Genomic DNA, 11,813 nt, shown 5'->3' with positions numbered 1-11,813 from the left:
ATAACCGGTGTTCATCTTTGCCAAAGAGTTTGTCTCTCCGATTTTTTTTTTCTCTCTTCACAACCTCTAGTGATTGCTGTCTTTGTACCTCGCTCACTGATACCGGGGACTTCGTACAACTTATGTTACGGTCTAAATGAGAAAAGCAGCAACCAGAGAAAGGGAAAAAGGCAAAGGAGCTGCGACCTGTAGTAACATTTGGAGCAACGTCAACTCTTCAGACTCTTCTCGCGCTCATTAAGAGGCCAGAAAAGCAGGTCGCTCAGGGGCTTTTGAGGAGCGAGGCAACAGGCAGCTAGGTGGAATAAAAAAATGACAGCTTTTGATGGAGTTTCAGAGGAACCGAGGAAGCTTTCAAGTACAGTCTGGAGAGCTTTAGCCAAACCTGTCTGACAGGTCACCTTCACCAAATGTCATTTCATTCAATGTTGCCCTTAGAGAGGAAATTGTGTCTGAAGTGTAAGTAGCTGTTACAGATTGTTGTGAGGGCTGAAGTCAAAGAGATGACGCTGCTGCACTGGACAAGATCTACAAGTTGTGTTTTTCCAAAGCACTATAAACATTTGTGAGAGGAATTTTACACTTATAAGACTTTAATGTGGCTGATGAAGGAAACACTGATGCAGGTTTTCATGTCAGAATCACACTTTCCTATTAAATTCCTTAGTTTTGTGAGAAACATGTGATAAAGTTATAGGTTCTGCTTATGATCCTTCATTCCTTTTCAAACTTTTACTCCTCTGAAATAAGAAATGCCTACAATTATTTATATGATATCAAATAGGAAGTGTTGTTATAAATTGTCAAGGTGCAGTATTCTTTGCTTTGAATAGAGGAGGACTCAAGTAAGAGAAAATAACTTAACCCAAAATAACTATGGGCTCATATGGTCAAGCAAGTATGTTTGATAAATATCTCTTTATTGGAGTGACACCCAATATGTGTGGGTCAAGCCGTGGCTTCATAGGTGTCCAGATATTCCCGAGCATAGTGCTGAATTGTTCCAGGTGGCAAAATCACTTGTTACAATGTCCCACTGGAACTAATAAGGCAGGTACATTTTCACCCTCTAAATCCCTCACATCGGCCCAAATGACTGATTTACAGCTAAGCCACTGACTAAACCCACATAATTATACTTTTTTATACGTGTACAGCTGCTCATTGTGAAGGCTGCAAAATGTCCCCATGTGTTCACACAGAGAATATGAGCCTGCATGTATCAAACCTCACAGGTAGAGAGAGGATCACACTGCTTTCTCACTCACAGTATATGAGTAGTGAAGGTATGTGGGAGATGATGTAACATGGGTTCATCTCCACTTATTCACTTTAAGCAAACTATGTCAGAGGCCCTAAAATCAGTTGTTAGTATGCGACAGTTCAACAAATCCATGTGGTGTGTGTGTGTGTAGAGCTACAGCCTCATTATGTGTAAAATAAAACTGACACACGTCCTAATCCCCATTTTATTCAAAGCATCTTTCCTCACACTCCGTACTGAAAGTGGATCACAGGTTTTGTTGGCCAGGCAGAGCTGAAAACGTGACATCCATCCTCTGCACCGTTCCCTTTCTTCCCTGTTAAGTGTGTGACAGTTCAGTTCCCTGTAAAGAAACACTGCTCCTTTGTTGTCACAGAGGAAAAATAACATAGCATAATCCATGGAATGAAACCTTGCTGTGAAACCAACAGGAAAGACCCTGGACACACTTCTGTAAAAATCAAACCAATATTGTGAAAGGTAATGGAAGAATGATTGTGAGTGAGAGACCATTTGTATCCGAGGCAAATGGCTTAGATGTTATGTGAAAACCATTCTGTGTCATGTGTTCACATGGAATACATATTACTTACATATGTAGGATGAAAAAGTACATCAAGGTCTGTCCTATGGGACCACCAAACAACCTCTAACCCGCAGGAAGGGAATAAGTTAATGTAACTGTAGATTTTCTTAAGTACATGCCAGGGAATTTTTCCATGTGGACATTTCTGCTTATAAAACCAAACGCACTGTGATTTTACATACATGAGGATATAGAAATGTAACAGCATTCATGGGGAGAATTTAAAAATAAAATTTGGAAGATATTGCAAGTAATTGGGTGTAATTTCCTGTCCAAATGTGATCATTTCATTCCTCCAGCACATCTTCTTAATAGACTGCAGTGTAAATGGATTTCTATTTCTAAAATAAGTGTATAGGCAAACTGTGAAGTATTAAGTTTCAAACTGGCTCCAGCCTGATCGCTCCGCCTGCTCTCGCCGAGGATATTGACTTTCCCGCAAGTTAAAGTATTTAAATGTTGAGGGAGACGGATGCTGGAGAGGAGAGGAGGCAACCAGCAGAGGCTCACACGTGTGGGAGGAAGGTTGCAGATCTGCCCGGGCACATCTCTCTCTCTCCTTCTCTCTCTCTCTCTCACACACACACACAGGCACACACACACATACACACACACGGAAGCGCTCATGAATCCGCGTTGGCACTGATAGATGTCACTGAGCGATGTTCTACTCTCATCATTCATGTTTCCTAAATGTTCCGGGCGCGTCTCTCCGCCGCTGAAGCGTAAAGACGCGTGCGTAAAAACCAAACCAGCCGCCACCGCAACAACTCCAAACTGGATTTATTTGCGCTTAATAAAGACCTCCGCTGCTGAGAGAGCGACTGACCTGAGGGGGATTTGATGGACAGCGACGTTTGATGAGCGCAATACTTCCTCCGGACTGTGTTTGGATTGGCTCCGCGGCGTCTTTAAATCTTCCGGACGTGTGCGTGTGTGTGTGTGTGTGTGTGGATCCTCTACCTGCGCTCGGACCCTGACAGCTCTGGATCTCTCAATCGCTGCCACGATCGCGTTCCATGTGTAACAAGGGGGAGATAAAGTGAGCTAAGATTCCCACCAGGAGGAGCTTTTATTTCCGACAGGTTCCAGCACTGGATCAGCGGAGTATTCATGAAGCAATATTTGACTTATTACAAGATGAGGCTGAGAACATCGAGGTTAGGTTATCTGTAAGTAAAGACGCTGCATGTGTCACGATCACAGATTACATTTGTATTAAACACAGACCTTTTAAAATGTATTCTTTTCTTTTCTCCCCCCTCGCCTCAGGTTACTTCAATTCACGGCGCTTTGCTTTTACGCACAGGTAAAGTCACATTTTCACATTAATATTTCACGATTCCTTAATCAACTTTGTAAAAAACTGTAACCTGTAACAGCTCTAAAGTCTATACACGCTTAGCGGCTTAGTGCGCCGCGTCTCCATCTGCAACAGGGTGCAATAACAATGAAAACATTTTACTATGAGTGCTTTGGCGATTGGCAACAATTCAAACATCTTGAAAAGAGGTAAGGCCCCGGCTTAAAGTAATAGTTATAACACATGTGGATGGAGTGGAGCTGAAATGAAAAAAGTCCAAAGGAAATAGTCCGGAGAGACAGAGAGGTGAAAGATCATCGGTGGTAAAAAAAAAAAAAAAAAAAAAAGAGGGAGAGAGAGAGAAAGAAAAAAGAAGATGTGAGGGAAGGAAGCATCTCCCCAAACACACACTCGATAAATAAAGCACAGAATCCCGCATTAATGAAGAAACATATCTGATCTATTAAACATCCGGGCTAGTTTGACTGCCATACTTATTAAAGTTAACACATTTCCACCCCAAATCACGCGTTTTCTTCTCTGGTTCCCCTCCTGGCAGAACTCCGTGCAGTCTCCTCCCAACTTCAAGCACCATGTCACGGAGCAGAGCCGGCTGTCGGACCGCATGAGCCGCAGGTTGACCAGAACCTACCAGCTCTACAGCCGGACCAGCGGCAAGCACGTCCAGGTCCTGGGCAACAAGAGGGTCAACGCCAACGGAGACGACGGAGCAGTGCACGGTGAGTCACTAACTATAACCTTACAAAAAATAAATAATTACATTTAAAGTTATTATCTCCACTCACACGCTACGGAGTTGAAGCGTCAGGAAGTTACAATCAAAATTACGCAGAATATCACGGAAGACGCGCCTGTGCTCTTGTAGTTTAATCATTTCATGCCGTTAATAACAAGCTCTAAAATCATTAATCATCAATAACAAGCCATCCTCACACTTTTAAACGAAATCCACTTTTGACTCTGAAATGATGAAGCGACTTTTATTTTGAAGGATTAGTCAAAGCCATGTAATTTCTGAGGGGATTGTAAAAAAACAATCAAAAAAAGATATATTTATAATTGTTTAAATTCAATTTGTGGGACGGTGTTGAAAAGCAGCAAAAGACAATAATAATAATAATAATGAATGTTTTTATTTGGCTGCATGTTGTAGTGTTGCCATGTTTTACGGCCTTATGGGGAGAAGTGATGTCTTCAGTCTCTTTAGTGTGCGAGGGCCTGACACCTGTTAGAATGGAGTCCACCAAGGGCGTTTCCACTTACACACTGCTAGGGAAAACTTCAACGTCTTAAACATAAAGGGAGCAAATTCTTGTCACCCAAAAGCATTCTGGTGTGACTCGCCATCTTTCCACCGTCGTGCCTCCGTCCTTTTTTGTTTTACGAGGAATTTTCACTGCTTTACAACTCAATGTATGACTCAATTTATAAGCAGCGTTGAAGTCTTCACTTCATACCTTTACCTCTGCTCGCTCTTTCTCTCTTTTGTGTTTTCAATTCGTCTACGCATACTCGCACACACACAGCACACATCTAAAGTGGGTGTCACTCTTGTAACCGGCCCAAATCTGACCGCTGCTCTGCTCTTGTGGCTGTGTCCCTGACCGCAGTGTTCTCCCTCTCCTTTATCCTCTCCACTGCATCGCAAGCACGACGTTTGCAAGTGGTTGGACACCATTCGTCCTGTGCAGAATCACTATCATTTCATTCTACTTCAGAGCTTTGTGAGAAGTTCATTGCTGAGTCATAATGGGGGTTAAGAGGGGAATAAAGGAGGGAGGGAATCTTTCATCTTGGTGATTCTTGGTCTGTGGTTATGATCGCTCACGTAATAACTTAATGGTTCTTGATGATGACATGATGTAATCCCAGTTTATGACTTTCTCACAGTGTGCTGGTGCTGCTACTGTACACACACAAAATGATTCTACTTCAAAGAGATGCAGAAATGTGTGCTGTGACATTACAAGCTGTGCACCGTCCCAGCAGCGGTGGAATGCTGAAGTCATTTGCTAAACTAGAAAAATCACATGGAAAAATACTAAATTTTAAGTGTTGGCAATAAAAAAAATATACTCAAGTATGAAAAGGCAAAGTGCACATGATGAGAAAGAGTTTTTGCTGTCACATCAAATCCTTGAATTTACATTATGTGGGGGGGATTTAAATGCTTTCAGATCATGTGAAGAAGGAAAGGAAAGAAAGAAAACAAACGGGAGAGATAAAGACGGAAGGAAAGAAACAGGGAGATAAAAGAAAAGACAGAAAAGAAGGGAAGCAGAGAAGAAATACTGATGTTTTTTTAAGTATTGATGTATTGTATATATGCAATACATTATGAACGTCTGTTGTGTCGCATCTGAATCTGCAGAGAAAACAAATCTCAGTCGAGTGAAAAGTAAAAGAATTCCTTCTTCAAATTAACAGCGACATGAAAATATACCCCAACACAAATAAGGATACTCAAGCACAGTAGTGTGCAAGCTCACGTACTGCAGTACTTCAAATGTGTACTGCAGTACGTGAGTCTGGATTCTAGGGCTGTGTTATTTGATTTGTTGCGTTTTGTTTCTCCGTGCAGCTAACCTGGAGGTGGAGACAGATTCTTTTGGAAGTCGAGTTCGCATTAAAGGGGTGAAGACAGGATACTACATCTGTATGAACAAGAGGGGAAAGCTGATCGGCAAGGTAATGTGGAATTCATATAGTCAAGAACTACAGCTTATTATTATTACTACAACTATCTGCTCTTAATGTTTCACTTTGTAATGAACTGTGTGGAAATGAGGAGATTATCACAGCTTTCTGGATTGTTTCAACTAACTCCTCCGTCCTTTTTCCTCCCCAGAGGAAAGGACGAGGCAAAGACTGCATCTTCACCGAGATCGTTCTGGAAAACAACTACACAGCACTCCAAAACGCAAAGTACGAGGGCTGGTACATGGCTTTCACGCGCAAGGGCCGTCCGAGAAAGGCCTCCAAGACCAAGCAGCACCAGAGGGAGGCCCACTTCATGAAGCGTCTACCCAGGGGCCACTTACTGAGCGAGAGAAGACCGTTTGACGCTCTCCCTGTCCCCGTCCACCCTTACAGCAAGAGGACTAAACATTCCCATCACCAACGCTCGGGGGGGCGTTGAGAACTGAAGCCACAAGCCACGAGCGGGACAAACTAACATGGAAGAACCACTACAGGAGAGAAGAAGCGCTCCTAAAAAATAATGTACTTTTTTTTTACCATGGAGTGCCCACGGCTACATCCCTGCTCCGTTGTGTGGATTCACTATGTAATGCTTTGTACTGGATTGTATGTAAACTATCTAATCTCCTAGTTATTTCCAATTCAGGCAGAAGTCTTTAGGATTTTTTTTCTCATTAAATCTGGGAGCAGAGGTGAAAAAAAATGTACACGCGTGTGTGTGTGTGTGTGTGTGTGTGTGAAACTTTGGGTTAGAAATGAGCCAGCCCAGAAAAGAAAGCATGTTTGAGAGAGGAGTGAATGCAGTGAAGGTATAGGCACGGCAGCTATCTGTGGATCACCCAGTGTTTGCAGCATCTACGTCTCTAGCTTGCCTTTAGGTCATTTTGGAGAATGTTAACCTGTTTTTCTACATATATGAATATATTTTTACTGTAAAAATGTAAATTACTTCAAATGATGGAAATATTTATTGTAGAGTGTATATTAAAACCACTAAAGAATCAGTCCACAAGCCGCTTGGCTTTTCTCTTGTGTGGTGGTTTGTGGGATGGAAAGCCAGCAGACATTGTTGGTGCCCCCCAAAAAACTGTTGTTTTTCTCTTCTTCTTCCTCTTCAAGCTGGAGACCCAGATAACTGAGGGGCAATATCTGTGACAGGCTTCTGAATTCAATGTGCTCAGCAAGTGAGACTCGGGCCTGAATGGCCTGAGCTATGCATTAAAAGCGATGAGGTCAGCCCACCATTTTGGACTAAACAAAGGTTACCACCATGTAGTTGCATTTCTCACGATCGCGCACCGTAACCCTCTGATCAAATGGGCTCTTTGTGAAACCTCATATAAAAGGGCATGTTATACAATAGTGGGTTCGAATAATAACACGAGGAGGGGTCAGTTATCAAAAAGAAGCCAGTCACACAGGGAGGGGTGACGGGCTGGAGAGGGGGGAGCGGGGGGTTGCTGAGAGAGGGAGCTGAGGGGCTGCAGCAAAAGCATCAGGGTCTGTGTGGCAAAATGTGGCATCGACTGAAAGAGGGGGAATGGCTGGGAAGAGGCATTCGGCAATGAAAGGGAGGCAGAAAAGAAACTCTCTTCCCAGAAGCAGTTGAGCATGACCATCAGAGGCCAAACGACAGGGGAGGAAGAAGACCCCCGAACACAAGGACCCGGCTGCTCTCACAGCGCACAAGCTGGACGTCCAATTTGTTAGTTGTTGTTTGCTGCAGTTGGAGACCTCAGCAGCAGGAATTTGTTTGGACAGAAGCCCGAGCTCTAAAGACTGTAAAGCAATAAATTACTAAAACGAAGACCTTGAAAAGAACGCTTGGAATTCACAGCAGATACTTTCTACACAGCATGTTATACTCATTTAGCAATAACACCGCACGGAAACAGGAAAAATGATGCCCAACCTGCAAATGAATAAACCTATATATTCACCACGTCAAACATGGAATCAACCGACGGGATTCAAAATGTTCTCTTGTATTCCTGTTCTTTCCATCTGGAAGCACACAAAGCACAATGGTGTGAGAGAGAGAGAGAGAGAGAGAGAGAGAGAGAGAGAGAGAGAGAGAGAGAGAGAGAGAGAGAGAGAGAGAGAGAGAGAGAGAGAGAGAGAGAGAGAGAGAGAGAGAGAGAGAGAGAGAGAGAGAGAGAGAGAGAGAGAGAGAGCTGTGGTTTTGTCTGCCTTTTGCACTTGCTCTCTGGGTTTGGACAAGCGGCGAAAAATGCAAGGAATCACAGGGGTTTAAATCATCTATACTTAAAAACCATTGTTTCATTTAAACAACAGCGTCGCTCTTTTGTCATCCACTGTCTAAGCATTTCTAACTGGACGGTGTTTCTTTTAATAATCTCACATTTCTGTTCCTTCTCGACGAAGTAAAACTGTTAAAACTGCCAAATTCACTAGGCAGGCTGTTATGCTACTTAAGTCCGCCCTTCCTCTTCACTCTGTGGAAGATCTTTATCCATTTTTCAACATATCTTAACTTTTTGTGTGGGCTGTCACTGTCGGAGTTTCCAGGTGCAAGCAAGTAACAACGTCCTCTCTAAAGAACTTGAATGAGAGCGAGCAGATCCATTTATTTATTTATCCGTGACTATTGAGACTTATAGTCGACTGAATAGTTTCTAGTTTATTTGTTAACGCAACACGTGTCTCATCGTATCACTTCATCTGCCAGATCCGGATCAATATCTGGCTGTGGGTTAGTTGATAGTCCATCACTAAAGCACATGAGTGAAGCTTTCATTAAGATTGTTGTTGTAGTGTTTGAGAGAATGTTCAAGCTGGCAAGTCAATCTGCATTCAGACATAGATCTGCCTCAAAATGTAAACAACTCTTCCTTTACCCAAATCCCACTCATCAGACGAAATCAAGACAGCGGTGAGTAGACTTCAGATTTCACCACCAACCACCTTGTGCTTTCATTCTCATACTGTCATGTTCCACGCATTGATATACTGGCAATGTTCTGATTTCGGAATCAAACTGAGTCATTCACACACACCGCAGTCCCCAAATTTCCAGGCAAATGTACAGAAATAAAGCTCTGTGTGAATGAGTCTGTGGAACATAAACTGAAGGCCTGAGAGCCAGGGTGACCCCCCTTTGGTGTAAGAGGTCAGTATGTTTACATGCACTTTAAAAACATCCATTATACCGCAATTAAGAGGATAATGGTTTGATCCTGTACATGAATACGTCTTAATCACATTTACGCCTTTAACAGCAGTAAGGACAAATACCTGGTGGTATTGAAGTCCGTGTAAACGCACAGAGTAAGACTAGCTCGCTCCCTTACTTAAGTTTCAGTAATGGCTTTCAGGGTGGCCCACGACATGCAAGGAACATGAGGCCATTCAGTTAACACAAATGGGATGTGCTCGTAACAGCGAGCCCGGAACGTACCAGGACAAGGCATTGTGTGTTTTGAGTGTTTTACAAGGACATCAATGAAAGGAGGTTGGTAGGTTATGTGACTCCCACCACAAGGGCTGCCTGCTAGGTTTGGTACAAAGCTCATATGGAGCAGGAAAGTAGTAATAAAGGGATTCAGTGTGAAAACATTTTCACCTTCAGCTCACTCCCGTGTGCAACAACGTTGTTAATTCCTAAATATTTGAGAGACGACATAACAAAGACAATAGAATTTCTTTTTAAACTTACATGTCAGGAGAGGTTTCAGTTCTTCAGTCCGCATTTATTCAACAACTCAAATAAATAGATAGCAGTCAGTCAACACAATGAGAACCAAAGGCACTGAGGAAATGTGTTCTTATTGGTCAAATCTAAGTGGACATTTGACTGGAAAACCACACGGTGCCATTGGCAGCTTTACTCTCTGACTCCCACTGTCACTCACTGGGTTTTGCAGTCCACATCTCCTTCACCGCTCCCTTTGAGCTTCTTCAGCTCCTTCAGCAGCTCCTGCTCGAGGCTTAAGATCTCTTTGGGTTTCTTATACTGGACAAGAGAGAGGAGAAGAAACATGCATCAGTCCCGCCACACGCTGCTCATCTCCCTCACATCCTTTAAGTGTTATCATGTTTAGAGAGGCAGATTACGTAATGCAAGTTATTTCTTTAAAACTGTAAAAAATATTCTTGCCGGTACTCAAACACATTGCATATTTCAATACATGAATCCAACATATTAGGCCGGAATATAATGAATGTGCTCGAAGCCACAAGCTACTTATGAAAAACTTTGCTAGTTCTTTCATAATACATGAAACGTATGAAACGTAACAAAGGAAAAGGTGAAATATTTTCTTATTGTTGTCTTGGACTTACACTGATGATTAAAGTGTTATTGGCGTGAGTAGAGCTGAGGGCGGAGTCGTGCAGAGGCAGCTCGCTGCGATCTAAGTCAGGAATACTGAATTTCTTGTAATACCTGGAAGGCAGAAGGTTACAGACCAATCTATTGTAAACAGTGCCATCTATAGGGAGGACACTAGTATTACATGCAAAATCTGAACCGTGGCAGTACCAAGTATTACCAAGAATATAACATGTATTCACACTTTGTATGTAGTCATTCTTACTTCTTGTTGGATGTTCTGATGATGCAGCATCTCTCAGAGGGCTCCACTGTAACACTGAACACATCTTTTGGGTACGGAAGGTTTCGGACTCTCCACTGAAAAGTACTTGTTGTGTCTTTACGTATAAACACAGGCTGTGGAAATATCATCAAATTATTCAGACGTGCGTATGAGGAAATGTGGTGAGTGAACTTAGAAGAAGAAGAAGAAGAAGAAGAAGAAGAAGAAGAAAACCCACGTTGGAGCAGTTCTCCTTGATTCCGTCTGAATCCGAAGAAGCAAGAGCAGCTGCGAGCGGCTCTCCAACCTCTACTTCCCATTGGCCCTGGGCTCCAAGTGGGTTCTTAGAACGCCATCTTCGGACTGAAAGGTATCAAACCAACCGTTACAGTAAGATACATGAACCTTTCCTGTGTGTTGATGTTTAGAAAAGAGCAGTAACAGGCTGCCATGTCATCTTTAACAACTTACAAATGAGCTCATCTGTTTTCAAGTCATACTCTTCTGCCATTTCTTTTCCATCTCTGAAGAGGTAGTGAACCTTCCGTTTTCCTGGAAATGGGACAGAAATAGTTATCATTACATATTCATGGTACTGGGAAAGGGCTGTAGGAATTGGGAGGAGTCGGTGGCGTTTAGGAATTATAATCCCATAAATGTCAAATTCGTTTTAATTCCTGTAAACTGCAATGTTGCCAGAGAATTAGAGATAATTAACATTAAGAATGAAAGAGGAGGAGAATTAACGACTTGTGATTCCTTGAACTGAGCTATTATGACATGCACTCACTGGGACGCTAAATAAAAGAATTGCACACAGTAACATAGATAAACATTTTGAATTAACAGGGAAAACATTGTAGTCAACTACTCAACTGTTGTCTTACTATACGCAATGAGTCTCCCTCGGACGGATATGAGCGTGAAAAAGAGTAAACTACAAAATAAACGCTCAAAAGTGGTAAAACCGACCACCTGCTTGTTGCTTGGTAACGTTAGCTGACGTTAGCTGACGTTAGCTGGAAAGCTACAAGCTAAACTGTGATCTGAGTGAACAACTTGTAAAGGCAAACACCATAAACAAAGTAGAAGTAATGTTTGTAGTAATGGTGAGGATACGCTTCCACCCGTTGCACTCACCATCGTGTATTAAAGCTGTTTTCTTCGATGATTTCAGCAAATCAACCCAGCTTTGCACAGCCATGTTTCGCGTTTCGCTCCTACAGCACTACTTCCGGACTCACAACGTAACCACGGCAACCAAGGTCAATCAACATTTTAAAATGTCCTAACCAAATTTTCTAATCCACACATTTTATTGTTGTCAAACTCAAAAGCCAAATAAAGATAAACGTTGATTTGTTTTTGTTTTTTAAATGACCC

At 42.4% G+C, this 11,813-nt stretch overlaps 2 protein-coding genes across 2 annotated transcripts; one reads left to right on the top strand and one right to left on the bottom strand.

The window, feature by feature from the left end:
• The first annotated feature begins 2,963 nt into the window (after positions 1-2,963).
• fgf8b (fibroblast growth factor 8b) lies at positions 2,964-6,313 on the top strand. Its single transcript, XM_076145627.1, has 5 exons — positions 2,964-3,022; positions 3,123-3,159; positions 3,713-3,893; positions 5,756-5,862; positions 6,023-6,313. The coding sequence occupies exons 1-5, from the start codon at positions 2,964-2,966 to the stop codon at positions 6,311-6,313; spliced, it is 675 nt and encodes a 224-aa protein (XP_076001742.1).
• Positions 6,314-9,546: 3,233 nt separating this feature from the next.
• dpcd (deleted in primary ciliary dyskinesia homolog (mouse)) lies at positions 9,547-11,810 on the bottom strand. The gene is made up of 6 exons (XM_076145513.1): positions 11,571-11,810; positions 10,902-10,982; positions 10,669-10,793; positions 10,431-10,564; positions 10,177-10,279; positions 9,547-9,847 (listed from the first exon to the last, which is right to left on the bottom strand). Exons 1-6 carry the CDS (start codon positions 11,632-11,634, stop codon positions 9,743-9,745), a joined length of 612 nt encoding a protein of 203 aa, XP_076001628.1. The 5' UTR covers positions 11,635-11,810; the 3' UTR covers positions 9,547-9,742.
• Between the last annotated feature and the right edge of the window lie 3 nt (positions 11,811-11,813).

The sequence above is a fragment of the Genypterus blacodes genome, unplaced genomic scaffold (assembly GCF_046128005.1).
Source record: "Genypterus blacodes isolate CSIRO-AG114 ecotype Tasmania unplaced genomic scaffold, CSIRO-AGI_Gbla_v1 ptg000030l_1, whole genome shotgun sequence".
In the NCBI taxonomy this organism is placed as follows: Eukaryota; Metazoa; Chordata; class Actinopteri; order Ophidiiformes; family Ophidiidae; genus Genypterus; species Genypterus blacodes.
This window is presented reverse-complemented; position numbering and strand designations above follow the sequence as displayed.

What these genes read in the sequence shown, in the direction of transcription:
- dpcd (XM_076145513.1), bottom strand. Translation starts at nt 11,634, where the DNA reads ATGGCTGTGCAAAGCTGGGTTGATTTGCTGAAATCATCGAAGAAAACA. An exon ending in TCAAGGAGAACTGCTCCAAC is followed by an intron (nt 10,565 to 10,668) that starts GTGGGTTTTCTT and finishes ATATTTCCACAG; the next exon opens with CCTGTGTTTATACGTAAAGA. An exon ending in ATAACACTTTAATCATCAGT is followed by an intron (nt 9,848 to 10,176) that starts GTAAGTCCAAGA and finishes TCTCTTGTCCAG; the next exon opens with TATAAGAAACCCAAAGAGAT.
- fgf8b (XM_076145627.1), top strand. Translation starts at nt 2,964, where the DNA reads ATGAAGCAATATTTGACTTATTACAAGATGAGGCTGAGAACATCGAGG. An exon ending in ACATCGAGGTTAGGTTATCT is followed by an intron (nt 3,023 to 3,122) that starts GTAAGTAAAGAC and finishes CCCTCGCCTCAG; the next exon opens with GTTACTTCAATTCACGGCGC. An exon ending in AGACGACGGAGCAGTGCACG is followed by an intron (nt 3,894 to 5,755) that starts GTGAGTCACTAA and finishes TTCTCCGTGCAG; the next exon opens with CTAACCTGGAGGTGGAGACA.